Here is a 26,635-nt window from a genome sequence, read left to right as displayed (position 1 = left end):
TAAAGGATAAAAAGGGCTTTACTTTTATAAAAGCCTTCGGTAAAAGAAGCTGGATTTTACCACAGTTCATTTGCTTGTCCAGTTTAAAATCTTTGTCTAAAATTACACCAAGATTTCTAACAGAGTGCTTAAAATAAGGTTCTAGGGAGCCTAAATCTATGCTAAATTTACAAGCTTTACTGGGCTTAAACACTATAATCTCTGTTTTATTTAAATTTAAATTTAAGAAATTTATGGACATCCATGATTTGATGTCATCAAGACAGTCTAAAAGCCGTTTGAGTGGCATATACATTTGGGTATCATCTGCATAACAGTGGAAACTGTGTTTTCTTAGTATGGAACCTAAGAGTAGCAGAGCACTCTGTTAGAAACCCTGGGGGACCCCATAGGGGAGGGGTGCTGAAGAGGAGGTATGTTCTCCAACATTGACAGAAAAACTTCTGTCCGCAAGGTAGGATATGAACCACTCTAGAGCAGTTCCCTTAATACCAACCCAGTGTTCCAGGTGGGAAATTTAAATATTGTGGTCTACTGTGTGAAATGCAGCTGTAAGATCAAGTAGGATCAGGATGGCACAGTCCCCTGTATCAGTAGTTAACAGCAGATCATTAAAAACGTTTAGCAGTGCTGATTCAGTGCTATGAAGAGCTTTAAACCCAGATTGAAAGGGCTCTAGGAGGCTATGTGTGTCTAAAAAGAACTATTTGCTTGAGCACAAGCTTCTCCAAAATTTTTGATAAAAATGGCAATTTTTAGGGTGGGACTGTGGACTGAAGTGTCCAAGTTTGTTTTTTTAATCAAAGGCTGGACAATGGCATGTTTGAATTGCTTTAGCACAGTACCTGAGATGAGGCTGCTATTCATGATAGATAAAATACTGGGTCCAGTAGTCTCGAGAGTGTCTTTGATGAGACGACGAGGGACAGTGTCTGTAGGACCGGATGAAGTTTTGCCCAATGATGTCATAGAGGTGGGAGAGAGACACAGGCTCAAACTGCTTAAAGAATGCTTGGCAGTTGACATAAATGGAAGGGTCATAAGAGGAGGTAGAAATAAGAGCTCTGATGCTGCCAATTTTGTTTACAAAAAAGTTCTTAATTTTTTCACAGCTGATGGGGCTGGCATCAAGCCAGGTAGACTGAGGGGTGTTTAGAACAGTATCAATTGTATTGAATAATTTGTGGGTTGTTGTGGTTCTGTAAAACAATATTGGAAAAATATTCAGTCTTTTCGGATTTAACTATTCTTTGATAATTTACCCAGCTGTCCTTTAAGATGTCAAAAGACACTTGTAGCTTATCTTTTTTCCACTTGTGTTCAGCCCTCCTGCATTCCCGCCTGCTAACGCAAGTGACATCAGTAAGCCAAGGTTCTGTTTTTAATTTTGGACGCAGCATTTTAACAACAGTGGGCAACAGTATCAAGAATGCTAAGACATGTAGAGTAGAATGAGGTGGTGAGATCATCAGGATCTATCAATTTATCAGGTTGATTCTCAGCAGCAGTGGAAAATACAGCTGAGAAACACGCAGCAGCAGTGGAGTTTAAAATACGGCTATGAAGCGCCAGAGCGCGTTGATAAGCATTATGGCGAGGGAGGGATATTTCAATTAAAACAGGCCTATGATCAGAGAAAACAGCGTCATGGACATCGAGATTAGACACAAATAACCCACACGTGTGGCCATGCACTTGAGTATAGTCAGTCACCGACTATGAGATTAAATGAGTCGATAATGTGAAGAAAATCTTTGACAAGAGGCTTCGAGGGGCAGCATACATGAATGTTGAAATCGCAAACAATTAAAACCCTACCATAATTAGGCATGATCGCCGACAAAAAATAGAAAAGTGATTTATAAAGTCTTTGTTGTATTTCGGTGGATGGTATATCACGGCACACAGAACCGGCTGGGAAGGCTCTAGCTCGAACACCATGAGTTTGAAACTTCAGTAGTGAAAATCTGATGCTGCTTACACTTAAAACAGTTTTTAAAGACAACTGATACACCTCCTCCACGTCCCGTCGTTCGAGGAGAACTGAAATAAGTGCAATCAGAAGGCAGGAGTTCGGAGAAAGGGCTAAACTCAACCACATTCGGCCATGTCTCTGTTACGCACAGTATATCCAGTCCATGAGTTTTAAAAAAGTCATTAAGGATAAATGTCTTGTTGACAACCAGCCACGGATTAACGCACAGGCTACCCTAGGCTGCAGCCTAGGGGCCCACGTCCGAAGTGGCCAGACTATTTTAACTTTTTCTTAAAATAAAAAAAAACGTGACCCCCTATTGGCCCATAACAAGAAACATTTAAAAATGAAGCAGCTGATTGGGTAGATGTGTGGGTCATGTGGCCAGTTCTCAAAGTCAGTTTTGTTACTATGTCACGGCTGCTGGACAGCATAGCGCCAAAATGTTGAAAAAGTGAAAAGCTCAAGTGTTTCCATTTGTCGATATAGCACTCCGACTATTCATGACTTTGCCTGTAACCAACGCCAGCGGGGAGCGCTCTTTTTCAAAATTGGCGCTAGTTGAAGATAGACTGAGATCCACAATGGCCCAAAACAGACTGAATCACCCGTCTCTGATCTGTCCATTGAAAGCGATATTCTGCGCAAATTGGATTTTACCAGCCTCATTAAGGAGTTCTCTGTCAGAAAAACTTCTAAAGAGTAATAATCAGTGGCGGCTGGTGATAAAAAATTGTTGGTGGGGCACAGTAATAGAAAAAAATGAATTTGGTAGATTAGATTTCCTGTATTCTGGTGCATTTTGGGGATGGCCACTACCTATTACCTACTATTCATTCTGATTCATAGCCTACATCCTGACTTGCAGGGCCTGGGCAAGCTTACAAGCTTACCCATTGTTATTATGATATTGAGGCAAATCATGATCACTGTCCTATAGCATCCATTTTTGTGTCTCAATGGCTATTTCAAATGCAGTTAGAAATATGGGACAGTTGCTTTATATTGTTTATATGCTACAGGCCATGTACATGTAACTTACTTGGGGAGTCCAATTCCTCCGCTGAAATGGGTGGAAAGTGCTTTTACAACTCTCTGCTAGTTAGCGATCCATCTCTTCTCTGCTGTAGTTGTGTTGCGCGAGTGTTGCTGAGGGAGGTAGTCTATTTGATTGATTCGCTGAATTGTCCAATCGTGTGGTGATTTAAAAAAAAAAACAGAAAAGCCATACCATTGGCCTGGGGCACACACTGGTGCGAGCCAATGAAAAGCCGTCTCTGCTTGATAGACAGCAAAAAGTTTGCGAGCTTACGTTGACTTCAACTTGGCCAGCTCCCCTGACCTGAAGGAGGGCTTTATTTCGAATGACCAATAACTAGCCTAGCCCAAATCATTGACGTTCAGACACATTTAAATGGTTGCTGGCAGTTGCATGTACGGTCTATCACACAATTAAAGGATAAGGAGGATAAACACTATGTATTGTATTTGTATGTCTTTCTTTTATTCGAGTATTGCACAGCGGTTTGATTTGTGTCTGGGTGTGTGTATGCAAGTGCAGGGTTCAAATGATCTTTTCATCTTTAAGGGGGTCTCTCTATCTCATAAAAAAAGTTGGTGCACCGCAAACATAGCCTTACCATTCGCAAAAGCGCCGGTATTCGTAACCTCTTCTTTAAGTTCTACCGTAACATTTTGCGTGTTTCCTGCAACGTTCTTTGCTACGAATCTCTTTTGTACGTCATTCGTTGGTAGGGTTGGTCCGAAGCGCTCGTAGAACCTTCTTAGCTCTACCGTAGTGATGATTCAGCTCCTGACGCACCCACCACTGTACAGTAACCTTTAGAAATCCCTGTTGCGCGTGTTCATTCCAAGTTCGCATCCGTAGCCAATTGAGGCCAAATGGAACGGCATGTTTGAATTAAGGATATTGACTTAGCTGTTCCTTATTTTTGGCCATGGGTATAGCAGGCAAGGTCAGCTCGACTCGCTTCCATTAATTTCAAAAACTCGCAACAAAAATTGTTTTATTTATTTTACAATTCAAAAATGAACAAAACTGTCTTCTAAATTAAGGAAATGATACAGGGAAACGAATAAACCATTATAAGCAACGAGTGAACTTAATAAGCAATCAAAATACTTTTTCAAAATAACCACCGCCTCTTTCCCTTGACATTTAGTTTTTACCTGACATATGCGACAGATGTAATTAAGACAACCTGGTCTCACAGGAATCTGTATATTTTAGCCTATATTTTAATTAATTAACGTCTTTAATGGTAAGAGATAATGAATGGTAAGAGATAATGAGCGTTGTTTAAGATTAAATGCACATATGGCAGACACCTTCAGATATGAGAGACCCCCTCAGCTTTTTGACTTTGTTGCCTTTATGGGAGCCAGTCCTCACTTTATGGGAGCTCGGCTCCCTCTGGCACCCACGTAATTCGAACACTGTGCAAGTGTGCCCGGAGTATGTGTGTGTGGGCCATCAGAAAGTGGACCTCACACAAACCATAGCCTAGGGGCCAATAACCACCTTAATCCGCCACTGTTGACAACAGATCTTGCGTTTACCAGGGCAGTCTTAGCGGTATCCGAGCCATATGGTTTCCGGGTTGCCCGGCCTAATGGCCGCAGGTTAGGACAGTTCACCCCTCCTCTGCGGAGGCAAGATGAGCGCACGCCTCGGGTGTGGAAATCCTCCAGGGGAACGGAAAGGGGCCTCAGCCAGGTGTATGCGGGTTCAAGGGAGCGCCCGTTCAGGAAGCGTGGCGATCGGGTCCATGGGCGAGGCCGCTGCGCCTACCCCGGCGTTTGCGCTTCCTGTGTGGTAGTACAGCAGCGCGGCGAATGCAAGCAGGGATATCCGACAGAAATGGAGGGGGGTGAAAGGAGTTTCCACGCAGTCCCAATTCATGGTGCGGCAGTCTTTCAGTAAAACATCGGATATCAATGAGAGATTGACGATCATACATCTGTAGAGATATGACAGAATTAAAAAAAAACACAGAGAGAGGGTAGAACAGATGGTAGCAGACGGCAGGCCGTACACACTGGCGCCATTACGCATGTCCCGTCGAGGGACACAGCTCCAGTTGTGAGGCAGTTTTCCACGCCTGGGAATGCTGGTGGATCAGTTTCAGTTATTTAGAATATACGGCAAAAAGTTTTGTTGCAGTTAAAGTAGCTACCCGACATGCTAGTATAACTAACGTTAATGTTGTTGGATCAACCCCTTTGTGATACACGTAATGTCAAATAGACAGTTTACTTTGATTTGTGTTTTGATCCGTGTGCAGGTCTGATAGGATAGAATACCGTACACATGCATTGTATGTAACTAGTTCCAAGTAGTAAAAGTCCTTCCAATTCAGACTAAATGACGTCCGTCGTACTGTAAGTTATATGTTAAGGTGCCCATCCTGGGTTTGTGGTTCAACGTGGAGCTAGAGCTGGAGCAGGACTTCCACTTCAGAGCCATGCATGGTTTGCGGAGGCGGCTTATTGCTTGAGGATATTAATTTCAGAATAAATTAATGTCCACAACTTTAATTTCAGAATAAATCTTTTGATACTATAATATCTGTGGTTTGATTAGATAATAATCTGTTATTTTTATATTGCATTTAACATTGTACCAAAAGATAATATATAAAACCAGAATAAAAATAGAACTTGAAGTAGTGTGCAATCAATTTGAAAAAAAAATCTTACAAACAAGACCCAGTGATATAATGGAACTAATATTGCACATTACAAACAGGCATTAACAATCACATTTTATCAATCACATCAGTGGATGGTTCATCTCTCTTTCTTCCTAGGGGTTGTGGGGCACCGCGGATGGCTGCCTCGGTGTTTCGCTGCACAGCGATTTGTCTTGTTTTGTTTGTTAATTTAGTGTTTCGCCTTATCACCCGGAGCCCTTTCACCAGAGAAGAGCTCATGAACATCGGGGAAACAACTCCTGTGGACTTGTTTCCCAACTTTCTCATCCCATCCGTGGAAATACTGGACATTTTGTTCAATGGTGCGCTCACCTTTGTTCACGCAGTGAGACGGCGCAGGAGAGGGAGACGAGCCGGGGCGCTCGTGCGGCTCCGCCGACGCGGACAACGCGCTCCGCTACCGGGAATATTTCTCTCCAACGTCAACGTCACTGTGCAACAAACTGGACGAGCTCCAGCTACTGGTGAGGAGGAACAGAGACTTTTCTTCATCTTCTGTTTTGTGCTTCACGGAAACTTGGCTGTGTGGATCAACACCGGACTCTGCGCTGCAGCTGGCAGGCTTCCAGCTGTTCAGAGCGGACCGTGACACGGAGCTTTGCGGCAAAACAAAAGGTGGAGGTATCTGTTTCTACATCAACAGTGGCTGGTGTAAAGACGTAACATTCATTCTGGTCGGTGTTTACATTCCACCGCAGAACAACGTGCAGGAGGCACAACGTCAGCTGGCCGACCAGATACTGGACGTGGAGCGGACTAACCCGGACTCCTTTGTTATTGTCTTCGGTGACTTTAACAGAGGAAATCTCAGCCATGAGCTCCCCAAATACCGCCAGCTCATTAAGTGCCCAACCAGAGAGGAGAACACGCTGGATCACTGTTACACAACGTTAAAGAAGGCCTATCACGCCGTCCCCCGCGCTGCATTGGGACACTCTGACCACGTCATGGTCCACCTGATTCCTGCATACAGGCAGAAATTAAAACTCTGTAAACCTGTTGTGAGGACGTCTAAGAAGTGGACTAGTGAGGCTGTGGAGGATCTTCAGGCGTGCTTGGACTGCACTGACTGGGATATTTTCAGGTCTGCCACCAACAGTCTTGATGAGTACGCAGATGCTGTGACATCTTATATCAGCTTCTGTGAGGACAGCTGTGTACCATCTCGCAGCAGGGTGATCTACAATAACAAACCCTGGTTTACAGCAGAACTCGGACAGCTAAGGTTGGCAAAGGAGAAGGCGTTTCAGAGCGGAGACAAAGACCGGTTTAAGGAGTCCAAATACAAGTTTAGCAAGGCGGTGAGAGATGCTAAACTCTCGTATTAACAGAGACTCCAACAGCAGTTCTCAGATAACGACCCAGCGTCTATCTGGAAGGGTCCGAGACTGCTCACCAACTACAAACCGTCTGCCCCCCACTCCATCGACGACCCACACCTGGCCAACGACCTGAACGAGTTCTACTGCAGATTCGACAGGCAATGTAGTCATGTTACCATCCCCCGTACCCCCATTCACCATCCCCAGATCACCACACCCTCCCCCCCCACCTCAGCAGGAGCCCAGGCGTTTCCTCTCCTGCCTACCTCTGAGACCCCCTCCCCCCCTCCGACACCTCTCTCCATCCTGGAGAGGGATGTCAACAGACTGTTTAAGAGACAGAGACCCCCCAAGGCAGCTGGACCGGACTCTGTCTCCCCCTCCACCCTCAAGCACTGTGCAGATCAGTTGTCTCCAGTGTTTACAGACATTTTTAACACCTCGCTGGAGACATGTACCAGCCTGTTTTAAATCCTCCACCATCATCCCCATCCCAAAAAAACAAGGCCCATAGAACTCAAAGACTACAGACCAGTCGCCTTGACCTCTGTGGTCATGAAGTCCTTTGAGCGCCTTGTCCTGTCACACCTCAAATCCATCACGGACCCTCTCCTGGACCCCCTGCAGTTCGCCTACAGAGCCAACAGGTCTGTGGACGATGCTGTAAACATGGCCCTCCACTTCATCCTCCAGCACCTGGACTCAGCAGGAACCTACGCCAGGATCCTGTTTGTGGATTACAGCTCTGCCTTCAACATCATCATCCCGACTTTGCTACAGGACAAGCTCTCCCGGCTGCACGTGCCCAACTCCACCTGCCGGTGGATCACTGACTTTCTGTCTGACAGGAAGCAGCATGTGAAGCTGGGGAAGCATGTCTCCAACAGCCTGACCATCAGCACCGGATCCCCTCAGGGCTGCGTTCTTTCTCCCCTGCTCTTCTCCCTGTACACCAACAGTTGCACCTCCAGTCACCAGTCCGTCAAGCTCCTGAAGTTTGCGGATGACACCACCCTCATTGGGCTCATCTCTGGTGGAGATGAGACTGCCTACAGGTGGGAGATTGACCACCTGGTGACCTGGTGTGGCCAAAACAACTTAGAGCTCAATGCTCTAAAGACAGTGGAGATGGTTGTGGACTTCAGGAGGAACGCAGCCCCACCCTCCCCCATCACTCTGTGTGACTCCCCAGTCGACACTGTGGAGTCCTTCCGCTTCCTGGGCACAGTCATCAGCCAGCCTCAAGTGGGAGCAGAACGTCAGCTGCGTCACCAAAAAGGCACAGCAGAGGATGTACTTCCTGTGGCAGCTGGAAGTACATCATTCAACCAATGATGGTGCACTTCTACACCTCCATCATAGAGTCCATCCTCACCTCCTCCATCACCATCTGGTACGCTGCTGCTACGGTCAAAGACAGGAGCAGACTGCAGCGTATCATCCGCTGTGCTGGAAAGGTGATCGGCTGCAACCTGCCGTCCCTCCAGGACCTGCACGCCTCCAGGACACTGAGGCGCACACTACCCCCCCTTCACCCACCACCACACACAGTCATCTGCCTATGATGACAATAAGTTTTGCACTACTTGCATCATTCTGCACAATTGTATATATTATTCTTCTTATTACGGTTCATATGTATATAGTGTCTTTTTATTTTATTTTTTAGCAGTACTTGCTTTATTGTTTATTGTTTACTGTTTATTGTTTGTAAATATCGTGCGCACTGAAGACCAAGACAAATTCCTCATATGTGAAAATGTATTTGGCAATAAACCTTTTCTGATTCTGAAAAAAAAAAGAGGTGCCTGAGGTGGAGGGGTGGGCTCTTTGGTGGGAGCAGCCTCAACAATCTCCTGAAAGAAAACTTGAGAAGGAATTTTATATATATTAGGGCTGGGCAACGATTAAAAGTTTTAATTGCGATTAATCGCATAGTATTGGTGAGTTAACTCGTGATTAATCACATTTTTAAAATTCTATTTTAAATCCACTCCAATTTAAGGTAAATGAGATTATCAAATGGAATGACACATTATCATTCATACCAAATGTACTTAATAAGCAAAAACTAGACCAAGTGATCTTGAGGGAGAATTATTGACTCAGTGTGGGTTCAATATGAAACTACTACAAGCATTTGCATTATACACACAATGTATTTTCGACCATATATGGCCTCTTAGATGTGTCAAAATTTGACATTTGATGATTTCTTGGCATTTGCTTTCATTTTCTTTTATTTCATTCACAAATACGTCTGTTGACCGTAAGGGAACTTGGTCATAATCAACAGCCCTTCTCTGATTTGGAATGGCATTCAGGCGCAAGTAAAATTAGCTGTTTCTGATGTGTTTACCTGCATCAACTCAGACCAGGTTTGTATATATTTAATATACAGATCTATATTCTCCCAAGTTATCCATCCATTGAGCGGACGATCGTGCTCCTGGCCCATATATATGTGGAGCTATTAGTGAGTGATTTTGGGTACACTTATAACTAATAACTATTAAAATCTCCTCATACTGTCCCAAAAACATAACTATTAAACCCTAAGACACACCAAACCCACATGAGGGTGAGGAGAATTCCCCATGCGGTGGCTCGTGGTGGGTTGTGGAGCTTCAAGCAGTTGGCTTTCATTAGGTTATGATGGTAAAACCTAGATGTGTTCCTAGATGTGGTCCTAGAAGTGTGCCTTGGATGTCTCTCCGACAACCTTGAGGTTAGAAAGGAACATGAATGAAAGATACAACATGTGGCTGTGTGGCGACCCCAGGTATCAGCCGTGTTTGAAGTTGTAGCTGGGGGCCGAGGGAAACAACCAGGGGCAACGGTGTGTGGGCAACTTTGTTGAATATAAATATTTGTTGAAGTCAAATTCTTTGGATGTTCAAGGTCCGCAGACGGTCCATCCTGTGTGCCTTAACCTGTTAAGCCAGAGCGCCCCCGGGGGCGGGGCAGCTGCGGCGACTTGTATTCCGTGTGCTGTATACAGCACCACCATGCTGCAACATGTCCATGGTGCATACCCACGTAACGGGAAGAACAACATCACACAAACTCTTCACATAAATTATGTCTTACCTTTATTGTTTTGAGATCAAAAGTTGTGTTTGAGGGCATAACACAGCTAATCCAAGACTCTGTGTCACTTTGAAATGATTCCTGACAATCTACGGGTCTTTACATAGCAAGAACAACTGTTTTTGCTGTGAGTGGGTAGGGTTCGACTGATGGTTCGATAGAGGGGTCAATCATCCAAATTGACCAATGGATACCCAAGATGTCGCCTTGCGTAAACTTCAGAGTGCGTCTGGCAGATTAGCATAATACGCACCAGGAGCGCAGAGTGCATGCTCAGAGCAGACACTCCGTTAGTAGAGACAGAGACATACGCTCCTACAACACGCTTCTTACAAAGGTTTAGTTGTGACAAGGTATAGTAGTTATAGTAGTTATAGTTAGTATAGTATAGTTATAGTTAGTTAGTTAGTTATATATGTTCAAGTTGCTGCCAGCGTGTTTATCTAAAAAGTGTTATCGTTTTTACCTGTTTTTACAGTTTTGTTTTATTATATATTTTTGTATTCTTCTCAAATATATCAGCTCCAGTTGGAGTCAAACTTCATTTCCATTGTATGGTTTTCTTTGACTGGGAAAATGTATAGAGGTCTAGATGAATTTTCAAAACAAGTCAAAAACAGTTTGGATGGAATGAATATGGTGATATGTCAGTGAAATAAAATTAGTTTTACAGTACGGTACCTTATGCCGCTTTTCCACCGACAGTACCAGCTCAATTCGCCACGACTTAGCGCGGCACGACTTGGTTTGGTTCCAGGCACGTCGCGTTTCCATCTAAAAAAGAACCTCTTCAACGTGGGCGGGTCGTCATTAGGTTTTAATCCCGGGAGATGGGATTCCCGGGAAATCGGAATCTGATCAAGACTATTTCCTGATTCCCGGGAAAGGTTATGATGGGAAATAAAATAAAATAAAAAGCGCAATGACTGCACGTCTATTGTTGTCATACGGTAACGTTGATGGAGGCGAAACTCAACTCAACGAAACAGTGAAACGCTGATCCGTGTCCCCCTCAGGAGCGGGTCCGTGGACTCCAGCCACGCCGAACACAACTTAACTTTGAGTGATTATATCGGCTTATACGTATGGAAGTTGAACACCTGAACTCAAGAGGAAACATTTGAACATTTGAGTTCAAAAGTTTAAAGTCTGGCAGAGTAAGCGTAATCATCTTAACATACTGCCAGGGGCAGTGTGTGTGTGTTTGTGTCTGTGTTTGTGTTTACAACACAAGATCATAACATAAATCCTCCATTTGCATATCCTCTCTCCCTCTCTCTCTGTCTTCCTCCCTCATTGACTGGTTCCTTCCTATAGTCTTTATTACTGTAATCAACACATCTGTAAGCTATTTATAACTCCTTCCTGCTCTCATTCTCCACTGGCTGCAATCCTATCAAATTAAAAATAACACACACACACACATTTCTTTGTCCGTTCCTCTCCATGGGACTGACTAGAATCCCTTGGTCTACAACGTCCTGCCATTGGCTTTCCAAAAGACCACCTTGCACCCAAAATCGATGTGGTCTGAACAAATGTAGTATTGCAGAGTAGTAGTAGTAGTAGTATTTCCAAATTGCTTCATTCATTATTATTTATTCTTTAATTCAATTATATTATCAAAGATTGTTATTGTTGCCATTATTATTATATCCTACCTTATGAACTACTAAACAACGTAGGCTACGCCTATCCTTGTGTAACCCCTAAAACAGTACAGCCCTTCTGTCTGGGGCATAATAATAATAATAATAATAATGATAATAATAAGCCAGGCTTAATAGTCTCTGTCGTGTGACTTAGAGTTCTGATCGTAACGGAGGGTCTATGGCCTATGGTCATTGATAAATACGTAGAGACACTTCCAAATGCAAGATTCATGTATTTTCGAAACGACAACAATTAAAAGCAATCTAAAAAAGGTTTCAGCACCCAGGCAAATAAAATGTGAGATAATAACAAAAGAGACGTAAGCAGAGCACCTGGTCCCATGAGGATCCGGGTCCCTGAAGGGGCTGCCCTGTGGCTCGTGGCCCCTCCTCCCACAGCCTGGTGGTCTACCTCGCTGGGGGACATGATCCATCTTGGTCTGAACTACTAGTTTAGGCTCTTGCAACATAGACGGATTGCGGTTTACAAAATCTCCTTTTGGCCCTAGGCCAACTTTATAAATCATTAGTTAAATTGAACACCTGATCAACACTGAACCACCCTCCCCTCCTCCTTCTTCAAGTAGGCCATGCTGAAGGAATTTACATTTTTTTTTGTAGCATCTGTATCTCAGACGATATTTCAAATTTAAAAATTGTTGAAATGAGACTCCGAAAATTGGATTTAAAATTTAATATGTGCTAACGTTAGCCTCGGGAGACCATCCAAGACATTCAGTTTGCGGTTCGCTACGGCTATCAGTCTAGCCTTGGCTTGTCATTTATTTCCAAATATGGCCGTCGCCTGACGTTGTTCAAAAGACCATCAGAGTGACGCTCCTACCAGCCAATCAGAGTAATGCTCCTACCAGCCAATCAGAGTGACGCTCCTACCAGCCAATCAGAGTGACGCTCCTACCAGCCAATCAGAGTGACGCTCCTACCAGCCAATCAGAGTGACGCTCCTACCAGCCAATCAGAGTGACGCTCCTACCAGCCAATCAGAGTGACGCTCCTACCAGCCAATCAGAGTGACGCTCCTACCAGCCAATCAGAGTGACGCTCCTACCAGCCAATCAGAGTGACGCTCCTACCAGCCAATCAGAGTGACGCTCCTACCAGCCAATCAGAGTGACGCTCCTACCAGCCAATCAGAGTGACGCTCCTACCAGCCAATCAGAGTGACGCTCCTACCAGCCAATCAGAGTGACGCTCCTACCAGCCAATCAGAGTGACGCTCCTACCAGCCAATCAGAGTGACGCTCCTACCAGCCAATCAGAGTGACGCTCCTACCAGCCAATCAGAGTGACGCTCCTACCAGCCAATCAGAGTAATGCTCCTCCTTTCGCTTCAGACGATTCTGTTGAAAGTAAATCAGAAACAGCTACAATCTAACAGGGCTCATTTGGTTGCCACCTAACAAATTTGGTCTAACCATTTTTTTCGCTGCTTTGTTCACATACCATTCATTAATTTCAAAAGAATAAATAAATTGTAAAAATAATTTCATTTCATGGCAGTCTTTTTTCTTGTGTGTGTAGGGGGGAGGATAGTCTAGTCTTGTGTAAGGGCAGTGTGGGACTGGGTCCCAAACACAATGCCCCCCCCCCCCCCAGCTTAGTATGAATCTGAAAGGTGTCTCTGGGTAGAAGGGTCCGCTGAATGTGTGTGTGTCCGTCCTGCAGGTACCACCAGGCAGCCCAAGGAGGGAGAGGTGCCTGGGGTGGACTACAACTTCGTGAGTGTGGAGCGCTTTATGGAACTGGAGCAGAGTGGTGCCTTGCTCGAGAGCGGAACATATGAAGGTTGGTAACCCCCTCCCTCCCTAACGCCCTGCAACCCCACAGGCCAGACGACACTAGACCAACTGGTCCATAGACTGGTCTGGCCGAGTGGCAACTTTGTGATACCTTTTTAGTGCCATTGTTGTGTATGAGCGTTATGATGAGCGATGTTTTATGTGACGTGTCCGTTCTGTAGCGATATGTTATATGTGTCAAACACTGAACCCTCGGACACATTCAACACATTGCTGCTCAGACGGAGCATCACCATCCACACACCGTACCGCTAAACAATACGTTTACGAAAAGCTCAACTTTCTATCAGACGGCTCAGTCAGACAGAGCACCACACACACACACACACACACACACAGCCCCCAGACAGAGCTCCACACACACACACACACACACCGCCCAGACAGAGCTCCACACACACACACACACACACACACACACACACCGCCCAGACAGAGCACCACACACACACACACACACACACACCGCCCAGACAGAGCTCCACACACACACACACACACACACCGCCCCGACAGAGCTCCACACACACACACACACACACACACCGCCCAGACAGAGCTCCACACACACACACACACACACCGCCCAGACAGAGCTCCACACACACACACACACACACACACACCGCCCAGACAGAGCTCCACACACACACACACACACACACACACACCGCCCAGACAGAGCACCACACACACACACACACACACACACACACCGCCCAGACAGAGCTCCACACACACACACACACACACACACACACACACACACACACACACACACACACACACCGCCCAGACAGAGCTCCACACACACACACACACACACACACACACCCCAGACAGAGCTCCACACACACACACCCCCCAGACAGAGCTCCACACACACACACACACACACACCCCAGACTCCACATCTGGGGAGAATACGATTTCTTCTCTAAATTGGGGGATTATTTCAGTCTTTCTGCTTCCAGTTTGGAAAAGTGTAAACAGCCACACCTGCGAGCGCTTTTGGCTCTCCATTGGACTGAAAGTTGTGACATCGTTGGGGCCATCCTAAAGGCTTAATGTGAAAACAGCTTAACGAGGCAAAGACATTTTTACTTTGATGAAAAAAATCGAGGACTTAGCTATTGTACAAAGGAAAACAAAATGTAAAATCTCTTTAGATCAGGAGATCAGATGAATTCATACCATTTGCACTATTTGTGCATTCGCTGTACCAGTGACCTAGTAGAGACAACAGCTGTTGATGCACAGAGACTGCAGGAACAATCACCAGAGACAAGGACGTAGTGGAGGGGTGTTTATTGGGGACCGAAAGCATGTGTTGATGCATTTTTAGCAACTTTCTGAGCAACCAATAGCGACTTAGCTTGGAAAATATTTGGCAAAACTGCACACTGCATTTACCACTTGCATCTCTCACCGCCATCTTGCCTAGGACCCCCCCCCAATGAAACGACTTTAGGGACAGTCTTACCCCTACGGGTGAACACGCAAAAGTGAGGGGTAGGGCTATGGGTGAGGGCCAAGGGGTGAATAGGGATTGTCAGCACCCAAACTGAACATATGTATGAATATATACAGCAGTGGCGGCTGGTGGTTTTTAAAGTGAGGGAGGAAGGACTGTGCGCTTGGTTGCCATTGGCCTGCTTGTACTGTTAGTGGTGTATGGCGTCATATGTGAGAATCAAGTTGTTTCAGGGTGTTTTGGTGAACTACAAAATAGCAGGGAGGGATAATTATGTGAATAAAATTGATACAAATCCACCAGCATTGTACTTTGAAAGCTGGTGGGCAGCCTGTCTTGGACTACAAAGGCAGAAGGAAAGGATGCAAAGCCAATTAGTCAAATCAGGCCTACCTGATTTGTAAAACTAAATAAAAAAATCTGGGCCTATCATTGGGCCTATTTTTGCCCTCAATGACCTATTGGTTGTAATTTGGCTATGTTTATTTTCAGCTACAATTGTTTTAAGAAAAATGAAGACACAAGACCTAAAGTGATGCCATTTAAAATGCATCATGCTCTGAATCATTCACAAACATCCTTTCCACAATATTAAACAGAACTGTCAGAGTAACAAACAATTAAAAGAACAACAAGAACATCATTCACAACTATTGACATTGTTAACATTCTTTGAGGCAAATGTGGATGTTAATGGATGTTTCAGAATGTTGGTCATGGTGTTAAGCCAATTAAGATAGAGGGACTTCATTTATAGATCAAGTCAATCCTCCTCGCTGTTTGTGTTGCAAAGATATCAGTGACCTGGTCATACCAAACAGGATATTTTAAGTGATTTCAGAATAACAGCGTGTGTAGCTCCACGTTTTCGCCACCCTTTCAGGTGGCTTGCTAACCCAACGGAAACCGAAAAATAGGTAGGCTCAGCGCTCAGACTTTTGGTGGTGGAAACACCAATATAAGCGAACCGAACCGCACCGCTCGGTGGAAACACCAATATAAGCAAACAGAGCCGCACTGTACCTCAACGAACAGTAGAGCACCGCTCGGTGGAAACGAGGCATACGAGCGGGTTCGTTGGTTCTCGTAGCCTAGTGACTTCAAGGGATAAACCCTCCCTCCGGGCTGCTCCACAGCCAGGGCTCCTGCTTATTGGTTCATAGCGCAGCCAGGGCTCCTGCTTATTGGTTCATAGCGCAGCCAGGGCTCCTGCTTATTGGTTCATAGCGCAGCCAGGGCTCCTGCCTATTCGTGAATAGACGTTGACGCGATTCAGATCCCTCAGCTAGTCCCACCCACTCAGAGGAGGACTTTCCTCCTCTCTCCCATTGACCCCCATGTTATCCACCGGCCGCCAGTAGTTCCAAAGAAATGAATGGGAGTCAATGGAGGCTGAGGGAGGAACGTCCTCCCCGCAGTAATATCCAATAGGCGATAGGGGATGCTAATGTCCCTTTACCCAGGGAAACGAACATTACATATACAAAGGCATTAAAGTAGTCATATTTAAGGGGATTAATTCATTACAGTAGTCTGGGCAATCTACACTTTTTATTCTCAACAATGTTAAGGAGGATCTTCCTCCCTCTCCTCACTGGAGAAGCCTCCACTGAATACAGTACCCACTGAATATGTCCATACACATACAGTAGATACTGTGTAGACATCTTGAAGGCAGACATGCCAATCAATACTTAATGTGTCCAAACCCTCACACTGCATGTGTCTGTCCATTACCACTACATACTTACTAATCTAGTACTTTAATGCACCACTAAGTAATAATAATAATTAACACCAGGCCGTCCCACAGATAACTTCTACGGGACCCCAAAGCCGCCCGCGGAGCCGTCCCCCTCGGCCCCGCCCCTGAATGTGAGCGAGGCGCTGCTGCCCGGAGCCCGGCCCAGCGCCCAGGGCAAGAGGAAGAGGAACCAGTCGGTCAGCAACATGGAGCAGCGCAGCAGCCTGGAGCCCCCCGAGGAGGACGACGACGACAGCCCCGTCGTCAACGGCAACGGGGTGGTCATCACGCCCGGTAAGGAAAAACCCCAAAAGCTGTCCGGAGGGGTCGACGGACTCTGACCTTAACCACATCAAACCCTGCACAAACCGTACGTGAAGAGGCACTTTTGTGCATTTCACGATTACACTACTTACATTACTCGTTCCAATAATGTCTTGGAGTGAAAAGTAATGGCTGCACTTCCATTTAAAGAAGGGTACTTTTGGATTATTTGGGCTCACCATTCCTGTTTCTCGTTGACTCACTTGTGTCTTTGTGTGTCCGACTCTGTGTGCTTTTGAATGTGTAAACAACACCCGCCCAACTCTACCTCTGATTGGCTTACCGTGAAATGTTACTCTACCTCAGCCAATCGTCATCATTACTGCGATTGTCTCGTGCCCAATAACCAAGGAAGAACAGGAGAGAGAGAGAGAGAGAGAGAGAGAGAGAGAGAGAGAGAGAGAGAGAGAGAGAGAGAGAGAGAGAGAGAGAGAGAGAGAGAGAGAGAGAGAGAGAGAGAGAGAGAGAGAGAGAGAGAGAGAAGTAACGTGACTAATGCTGATATATATATAACGCCGTTATTCCCATCACTGATCAAGAGAGAGAGCGAGAAGCACTTGCAAAACGGAACATTGGCTTATTTTATTACATGCCGTTTTCTATTATTTTTGGGAGCTACAGGGAGAGCCTCAAAGAAGGACCACTGCTCTAGGGTATTGCAGGACATCTTCAAATACAGAATGACACAAACTGGACATCTCTTTTGTTTTTCACATGACGCTGAGTTGTAAATCAACAAGTCAAACAATTGCCATGGTAAATATATAACCCCCCTCCCACGGTCATCAGTTCATTCAGAACAGTCTGTGTGTGACGTCACTACTAAGGTGCGCTTCTTTTTAGAACCTTTAAAGCTGCAACAAACTCCTGGCCAATGAGACTCTTCTGGTTCTCATTGCAACTCCAGCTCATGGGGATACAGTAGTTGTACTGGTCTTCTTAGTAGGTTCAACTCCAGCTCATGGGGATACAGTAGTTGTACTGGTCTTCTTAGTAGGTTCAACTCCAGCTCATGGGGATACAGTAGTTGTACCGGTCTTCTTAGTAGGTTCAACTCCAGCTCATGGGGATACAGTAGTTGTACTGGTCTTCTTAGTAGGTTCAACTCCAGCTCATGGGGATACAGTAGTTGTACTGGTCTTCTTAGTAGGTTCAACTCCAGCTCATGGGGATACAGTAGTTGTACTGGTCTTCTTAGTAGGTTCAACTCCAGCTCATGGGGATACAGTAGTTGTACTGGTCTTCTTAGTAGGTGCAACTCCAGCTCATGGGGATACAGTAGTTGTACTGGTCTTCTTAGTAGGTTCAACTCCAGCTCATGGGGATACAGTAGTTGTACTGGTCTTCTTAGTAGGTTCAACTCCAGCTCATGGGGATACAGTAGTTGTACTGGTCTTCTTAGTAGGTTCAACTCCAGCTCATGGGGATACAGTAGTTGTACTGGTCTTCTTAGTAGGTTCAACTCCAGCTCATGGGGATACAGTAGTTGTACTGGTCTTCTTAGTAGGTTCAACTCCAGCTCATGGGGATACAGTAGTTGTACTGGTCTTCTTAGTAGGTTCAACTCCAGCTCATGGGGATACAGTAGTTGTACTGGTCTTCTTAGTAGGTTCAACTCCAGCTCATGGGGATACAGTAGTTGTACTGGTCTTCTTAGTAGGTGCAACTCCAGCTCATGGGGATACAGTAGTTGTACCGGTCTTCTTAGTAGGTTCAACTCCAGCTCATGGGGATACAGTAGTTGTACTGGTCTTCTTAGTAGGTTCAACTCCAGCTCATGGGGATACAGTAGTTGTACCGGTCTTCTTAGTAGGTTCAACTCCAGCTCATGGGGATACAGTAGTTGTACTGGTCTTCTTAGTAGGTTCAACTCCAGCTCATGGGGATACAGTAGTTGTACCGGTCTTCTTAGTAGGTTCAACTCCAGCTCATGGGGATACAGTAGTTGTACCGGTCTTCTTAGTAGGTTCAACTCCAGCTCATGGGGATACAGTAGTTGTACCGGTCTTCTTAGTAGGTTCAACTCCAGCTCATGGGGATACAGTAGTTGTACTGGTCTTCTTAGTAGGTTCAACTCCAGCTCATGGGGATACAGTAGTTGTACCGGTCTTCTTAGTAGGTTCAACTCCAGCTCATGGGGATACAGTAGTTGTACCGGTCTTCTTAGTAGGTTCAACTCCAGCTCATGGGGATACAGTAGTTGTACTGGTCTTCTTAGTAGGTTCCTAGAGGTAGCATAACAAGACAAGAGCGTACCTTTCCATCTCTTCCAGTATAAACTTCTTTGATTCTTCCCATTTTCGACAACATCTCCACTTTAATTCTGTGCATCTTTTGACAGGAGATGAGCAATATGCAAATCGTAGCTCCAGGAAATATTCTTTCTTCCAGCGGAACCAATAGTTATTTATTAAGCGCTGTCTGTATTTTCACCTTTTATTTATCTGACGTTGGTCTGTGTTGGGGGCAGCCTCGGTTACGTAGCCAGCGGATGGGAGCAATGTAAGACGCTGACCAATCAGAAAATGAGATGGAGTTAGAGGGACAGGCTCTTCGCTGCTGGTGTGGGTGAAGGTGATGGGACGGGAATAGACCTCTGAAGAATAAATCCCGCCTCCGAGGCTCCGGTTCCCTCGGTCAAATGTCTATGGGAAATAGCATGGGGTTTTTGAATGATCGTACATTGATCGTGCAAACTCTGTAGGTGGCGAAGAAGTAAAAGCTGCGTCACGTTTTGAACTACACACATTTTCCATCTAGTTTCGACTGGCTTTTTGGATTGTCAGTGCCGTTAAAGTAGCATTAATAATTGTTTACTACTTTAACAGCACTGACAATCCAAAAAGCCAGTCGAAACTAAATGGAAAATCTGTTAGTTAAAATGATCCAGAATCTTCCTCTCGCTTGGTTAAGTGTGTCCTGGAGACCAGATTGCAGCACTTGCTGGTGACATTTTCTTACAGTAAGCTCAGAAAACATGTAATTTGCAGGGAGGATGCAAAGATGCTTTTGTTCAAACTGTAATCCTCTCATCTGTAATCTGCCTCCCACTCTTAGTACTCCACTGTCATCCAAAAAGAGACTTAGAGACTTCATTTTGGACTGAAACTTTGTTCCTGCGTTAACTGGATCCAATAAAGCTCAGCTTCAGCGATTCCTTCAGCAGTTAATGCTCCGGTGCTTTTTCTTCATTGTTCTGTTATTGTTAATGAATCGTCGGACCCGGGCAGTAACACGCAGCATTCAATTAAGGTCACTGTGGTCTTTTATTTTCAGTATTTTTATTCCTTTGAACTTTTTGCTATGCAAAAAATCCACTGCTCAGGTTCTGTGAGAATCTGGATCTGACTCTATTTTCCACAATGGGTTTCACTCCACAGTGGCACTCATTTATTTTCCATTTCAAGGTGCGTAATGACATACTGACTGAGTCTAGCTCTGATGAGAGCACCGAGGAGTCCTAGTCTCGGTAATGTTACTTTTTTAAGTGCCGCTACTCTTGTTTTTGCAGTTCTAAGAGTTACCGTGCACTGACCATGGGATAACGCTCATGTAGGCAGCTGTGCAGTATGCGCTTTCACTCGCATCACTGAAGACGTGAACCTCTTTTTTCACAGGTGCAATCGGGTCACTGACGACTCTTTATTTTTCTGATGTGAGGTAATTCTGTGCACCACTGCTTCCAAAGCTGCAGCAGATCCTCAGTTAAGTCCATGTCCCATGTTAAGCCACGTTCCCACATTTTTTGGAAAGGCATTTTCCTGATTGGAATAAAGATGTGCGCAGCAGCCTGCAACACTCCTCTTTTTGTGTTTTTTATAAGTGTAGTAGCATTTTCAATAGTTCTGTCTACTACTTGTGGCTGAGTGGATCCTAGATTTGACGCGTGTTAGAAATGAGGAGTAGTGGCTTGATCCGAGTCGGTCCCTTTGACCATTTATTGTTTTGACAGATGTTTGGTACAAAAAACTTGCAAAGAAAAATATATAATAACTAAAATAAAATGTCACATGCAGCATGGCAGCACGGTCAAAAAACTGTAAGCCCTTCTCCGCCACGCCCACATGCTGTGGCCTACGCCCACATGCTGTGGCCTACGCCCACATGCTGTGGCCTACGCCCACATGCTGTGGCCCACGCCCACATGCTGTGGCCTACGCCCACATGCTGTGGCCTACGCCCACATGCTGTGGCCCACGCCCACATGCTGGGGCCTACGCCCACATGCTGGGGCCTACGCCCACATGCTGGGGCCTACGCCCACATGCTGTGGCCTACGCCCACATGCTGTGGCCCACGCCCACATGCTGGGGCCTACGCCCACATGCTGGGGCCTACGCCCACATGCTGGGGCCTACGCGCCCATGTGGGCGTCCACCTGGGCTCCACCTCCAGCAGCCTCCTCTGACGTCCTGTAGGTGGGGACAGACAAACATGCACACATACATCCACACATGCATACACACACACTTAGTCAGACTAACAATAAGAAAGAAAATATAAGAGTTAACATAAAAAAAAAATTGTGGTCAAACTGTCTTCATTGATGCTCTGTGGGGGAGATAGTATGTGGGATTATCAGTGACCACAATCTGCACACGCTCCACTACGCCCTGACTGACGTACTCCTTGATGACGTCACTGTACTTTTCATAAAGTGGCACATTATTTTTAAACTTCTTGACAAGCTGAAACGTATTTGGGCAACATTATAGTTGGAGGGTACCCTGGAAATCCAGAGTTCTCGCGAGAGCACAATTTGAATTTGCTCAGTGAGTCTCTCTGGGAACGAGCGATAGACTCACTCCCCGATGCCCCTGGCCCAGAACGTTAACCAATCACATGGGTGTATCTGATATGGGCGGACCAAAAGCGTTGCTGTTTTACTGATCGGATACGACAACAGTCTTATCTTTTGGTTAGCTCCGCTGGTCTGGATACGTCACCCCTTGTATTCTTCTGATTGGTCGTAGTATTATCCAATTGCATGCAGTGATATTTTCAAATGCATGCTTGGTGCCGCCCCTCGAGTTGGGATTTTCATCACTCGTTGCCAGACCCTACAGCTTTCTAGATGTGGGTCTGGATTCCCAGGCTAGTCATAGCTCCTAAGAGCAGAACATTATCTCAACAATGTTAACGCAACCCAACAGTATTGCCGAGGGAGCGTCAGCTTAATTAGCAACAGTTAATAACAGCTGGGATCGGCTCACCTGATTGTTGACAAACAGCCCGCAAACTGAGTGCAATTCAGTGTCCAGGGTGGGTAAAGAATCACTCCGCTGTGCAATGGCTATTCTTTAAAAAGTCAATAAAGACAAGGTCTGTCTGTTGTCCGTTTAGTCCGCACACTCCGCTTCACAGCACTCTGACCGGCCCACAGGCTGGGGGGCTGCGGCGTAGTCCCCAGCTTCACAGCACTCTGACCGGGCCACAGGCTGGGGGGCTGCGGCGTAGTCCCCAGCTTCCCCCAGCGAGGAGGAACCTCTCCTGGCCCCGTCTTTAAGCACAGTCCTTAGCTGGGAAGAGCTGAGATGGCCTCAGACCCAAGTTGTATAGCTCTGCCATGGTACTGTTGTTATTGTTGGGAGTGTCTCTCCACCCCTCTTGGTACTGTTGTTATTGTTGGGAGTGTCCCTTCAGCCCTCTTGGTACTGTTGTTATTGTTGGGAGTGTCTCCTCACCCTCTTGGTACTGTTGTTATTGTTGGGAGTGTCTCTCCACCCCTCTTGGTACTGTTGTTATTGTTGGGAGTGTCTCCTCACCCTCTTGGTACTGTTGTTATTGTTGGGAGTGTCTCTCCACCCCTCTTGGTACTGGTTGTTATTGTTGGGAGTGTCCCTTCAGCCCTCTTGGTACTGGTTGTTATTGTTGGGAGTGTCCCTTCAGCCCTCTTGGTACTGGTTGTTATTGTTGGGAGTGTCCCTTCAGCCCTCTTGGTACTGTTGTTATTGTTGGGAGTGTCTCTCCACCCCTCTTGGTACTGGTTGTTATTGTTGGGAGTGTCCCTTCAGCCCTCTTGGTACTGGTTGTTATTGTTGGGAGTGTCCCTTCAGCCCTCTTGGTACTGGTTGTTATTGTTGGGAGTGTCTCTCCACCCCTCTTGGTACTGGTTGTTATTGTTGGGAGTGTCTCTCCACCCCTCTTGGTACTGGTTGTTATTGTTGGGAGTGTCTCTCCACCCCTCTTGGTACTGGTTGTTATTGTTGGGAGTGTCTCTCCACCCCTCTTGGTACTGGTTGTTATTGTTGGGAGTGTCCCTTCAGCCCTCTTGGTACTGGTTGTTATTGTTGGGAGTGTCCCTTCAGCCCTCTTGGTACTGTTGTTATTGTTGGGAGTGTCTCTCCACCCCTCTTGGTACTGGTTGTTATTGTTGGGAGTGTCTCTCCACCCCTCTTGGTACTGTTGTTATTGTTGGGAGTGTCTCTCCACCCCTCTTGGTACTGGTTGTTATTGTTGGGAGTGTCCCTTCAGCCCTCTTGGTACTGGTTGTTATTGTTGGGAGTGTCTCTCCACCCCTCTTGGTACTGGTTGTTATTGTTGGGAGTGTCTCTCCACCCCTCTTGGTACTGTTGTTATTGTTGGGAGTGTCCCTTCAGCCCTCTTGGTACTGTTGTTATTGTTGGGAGTGTCTCTCCACCCCTCTTGGTACTGGTTGTTATTGTTGGGAGTGTCCCTTCAGCCCTCTTGGTACTGTTGTTATTGTTGGGAGTGTCTCTCCACCCCTCTTGGTACTGTTGTTATTGTTGGGAGTGTCTCTCCACCCCTCTTGGTACTGTTGTTATTGTTGGGAGTGTCTCTCCACCCCTCTTGGTACTGTTGTTATTGTTGGGAGTGTCTCTCCACCCCTCTTGGTACTGTTGTTATTGTTGGGAGTGTCTCTCCACCCCTCTTGGTACTGTTGTTATTGTTGGGAGTGTCTCTCCACCCCTCTTGGTACTGTTGTTATTGTTGGGAGTGTCCCTTCAGCCCTCTTGGTACTGGTTGTTATTGTTGGGAGTGTCCCTTCAGCCCTCTTGGTACTGTTGTTATTGTTGGGAGTGTCTCTCCACCCCTCTTGGTACTGTTGTTATTGTTGGGAGTGTCCCTTCAGCCCTCTTGGTACTGTTGTTATTGTTGGGAGTGTCTCTCCACCCCTCTTGGTACTGTTGTTATTGTTGGGAGTGTCCCTTCAGCCCTCTTGGTACTGTTGTTATTGTTGGGAGTGTCCCTTCAGCCCTCTTGGTACTGGTTGTTATTGTTGGGAGTGTCCCTTCAGCCCTCTTGGTACTGGTTGTTATTGTTGGGAGTGTCTCTCCACCCCTCTTGGTACTGTTGTTATTGTTGGGAGTGTCCCTTCAGCCCTCTTGGTACTGGTTGTTATTGTTGGGAGTGTCTCTCCACCCCTCTTGGTACTGGTTGTTATTGTTGGGAGTGTCTCTCCACCCCTCTTGGTACTGTTGTTATTGTTGGGAGTGTCTCTCCACCCCTCTTGGTACTGTTGTTATTGTTGGGAGTGTCTCTCCACCCCTCTTGGTACTGGTTGTTATTGTTGGGAGTGTCTCTCCACCCCTCTTGGTACTGGTTGTTATTGTTGGGAGTGTCCCTTCAGCCCTCTTGGTACTGGTTGTTATTGTTGGGAGTGTCTCTCCACCCCTCTTGGTACTGTTGTTATTGTTGGGAGTGTCTCTCCACCCCTCTTGGTACTGGTTGTTATTGTTGGGAGTGTCTCTCCACCCCTCTTGGTACTGTTGTTATTGTTGGGAGTGTCTCTCCACCCCTCTTGGTACTGGTTGTTATTGTTGGGAGTGTCCTCTTCAGCCCTCTTGGTACTGTTGTTATTGTTGGGAGTGTCTCTCCACCCCTCTTGGTACTGTTGTTATTGTTGGGAGTGTCTCTCCACCCCTCTTGGTACTGTTGTTATTGTTGGGAGTGTCTCTCCACCCCTCTTGGTACTGTTGTTATTGTTGGGAGTGTCTCTCCACCCCTCTTGGTACTGTTGTTATTGTTGGGAGTGTCTCTCCACCCCTCTTGGTACTGTTGTTATTGTTGGGAGTGTCTCTCCACCCCTCTTGGTACTGTTGTTATTGTTGGGAGTGTCTCTCCACCCTCTTGGTACTGTTGTTATTGTTGGGAGTGTCTCTCCACCCCTCTTGGTACTGTTGTTATTGTTGGGAGTGTCTCTCCACCCCTCTTGGTACTGGTTGTTATTGTTGGGAGTGTCTCTCCACCCCTCTTGGTACTGGTTGTTATTGTTGGGAGTGTCTCTCCACCCCTCTTGGTACTGTTGTTATTGTTGGGAGTGTCTCTCCACCCCTCTTGGTACTGGTTGTTATTGTTGGGAGTGTCTCTCCACCCCTCTTGGTACTGGTTGTTATTGTTGGGAGTGTCTCTCCACCCCTCTTGGTACTGTTGTTATTGTTGGGAGTGTCTCTCCACCCCTCTTGGTACTGGTTGTTATTGTTGGGAGTGTCTCTCCACCCCTCTTGGTACTGTTGTTATTGTTGGGAGTGTCTCTCCACCCCTCTTGGTACTGGTTGTTATTGTTGGGAGTGTCTCTCCACCCCTCTTGGTACTGGTTGTTATTGTTGGGAGTGTCTCTCCACCCCTCTTGGTACTGGTTGTTATTGTTGGGAGTGTCTCTCCACCCCTCTTGGTACTGGTTGTTATTGTTGGGAGTGTCTCTCCACCCCTCTTGGTACTGTTGTTATTGTTGGGAGTGTCTCTCCACCCCTCTTGGTACTGTTGTTATTGTTGGGAGTGTCTCTCACCCCTCTTGGTACTGTTGTTATTGTTGGGAGTGTCTCTCCACCCCTCTTGGTACTGTTGTTATTGTTGGGAGTGTCTCTCCACCCCTCTTGGTACTGGTTGTTATTGTTGGGAGTGTCCCTTCAGCCCTCTTGGTACTGTTGTTATTGTTGGGAGTGTCTCTCCACCCCTCTTGGTACTGTTGTTATTGTTGGGAGTGTCTCTCCACCCCTCTTGGTACTGTTGTTATTGTTGGGAGTGTCTCTCCACCCCTCTTGGTACTGTTGTTATTGTTGGGAGTGTCTCTCCACCCCTCTTGGTACTGTTGTTATTGTTGGGAGTGTCTCTCACCCCTCTTGGTACTGTTGTTATTGTTGGGAGTGTCCCTTCAGCCCTCTTGGTACTGTTGTTATTGTTGGGAGTGTCTCTCCACCCCTCTTGGTACTGGTTGTTATTGTTGGGAGTGTCTCTCCACCCCTCTTGGTACTGTTGTTATTGTTGGGAGTGTCCCTTCAGCCCTCTTGGTACTGTTGTTATTGTTGGGAGTGTCCCTTCAGCCCTCTTGGTACTGGTTGTTATTGTTGGGAGTGTCTCTCCACCCTCTTGGTACTGTTGTTATTGTTGGGAGTGTCCCTTCAGCCCTCTTGGTACTGTTGTTATTGTTGGGAGTGTCCTTCAGCCCTCTTGGTACTGTTGTTATTGTTGGGAGTGTCTCTCCACCCCTCTTGGTACTGGTTGTTATTGTTGGGAGTGTCTCCTCACCCCTCTTGGTA

At 46.2% G+C, this 26,635-nt stretch overlaps 1 protein-coding gene and 2 pseudogenes across 3 annotated transcripts in view; all 3 read left to right on the top strand.

Moving 5' to 3' along the window:
• Positions 1-26,635, top strand: part of magi2b (membrane associated guanylate kinase, WW and PDZ domain containing 2b) — a 110,439-nt gene that overhangs the window by 26,288 nt on the left and 57,516 nt on the right. The window contains exons 3-4 of the mRNA XM_084477797.1: positions 13,460-13,579; positions 16,881-17,105. Coding sequence (XP_084333923.1) covers positions 13,460-13,579; positions 16,881-17,105 — 345 coding nt within the window. The remainder of the gene's footprint in view (positions 1-13,459; positions 13,580-16,880; positions 17,106-26,635) is intronic.
• On the top strand, positions 4,609-7,303 carry LOC311357745 (annotated as a pseudogene). Its single transcript has 4 exons — positions 4,609-4,618; positions 6,049-6,324; positions 6,408-7,194; positions 7,239-7,303. The product of its transcript is annotated as an uncharacterized misc_RNA (transcript).
• LOC311357477 lies at positions 7,348-8,366 on the top strand (annotated as a pseudogene). Its single transcript has 2 exons — positions 7,348-8,001; positions 8,087-8,366. The product of its transcript is annotated as an uncharacterized misc_RNA (transcript).

The sequence above is a fragment of the Micromesistius poutassou genome (assembly GCF_964030765.1).
Source record: "Micromesistius poutassou genome assembly, chromosome: 13".
Classification (NCBI taxonomy): Eukaryota; Metazoa; Chordata; class Actinopteri; order Gadiformes; family Gadidae; genus Micromesistius; species Micromesistius poutassou.
This window is presented reverse-complemented; position numbering and strand designations above follow the sequence as displayed.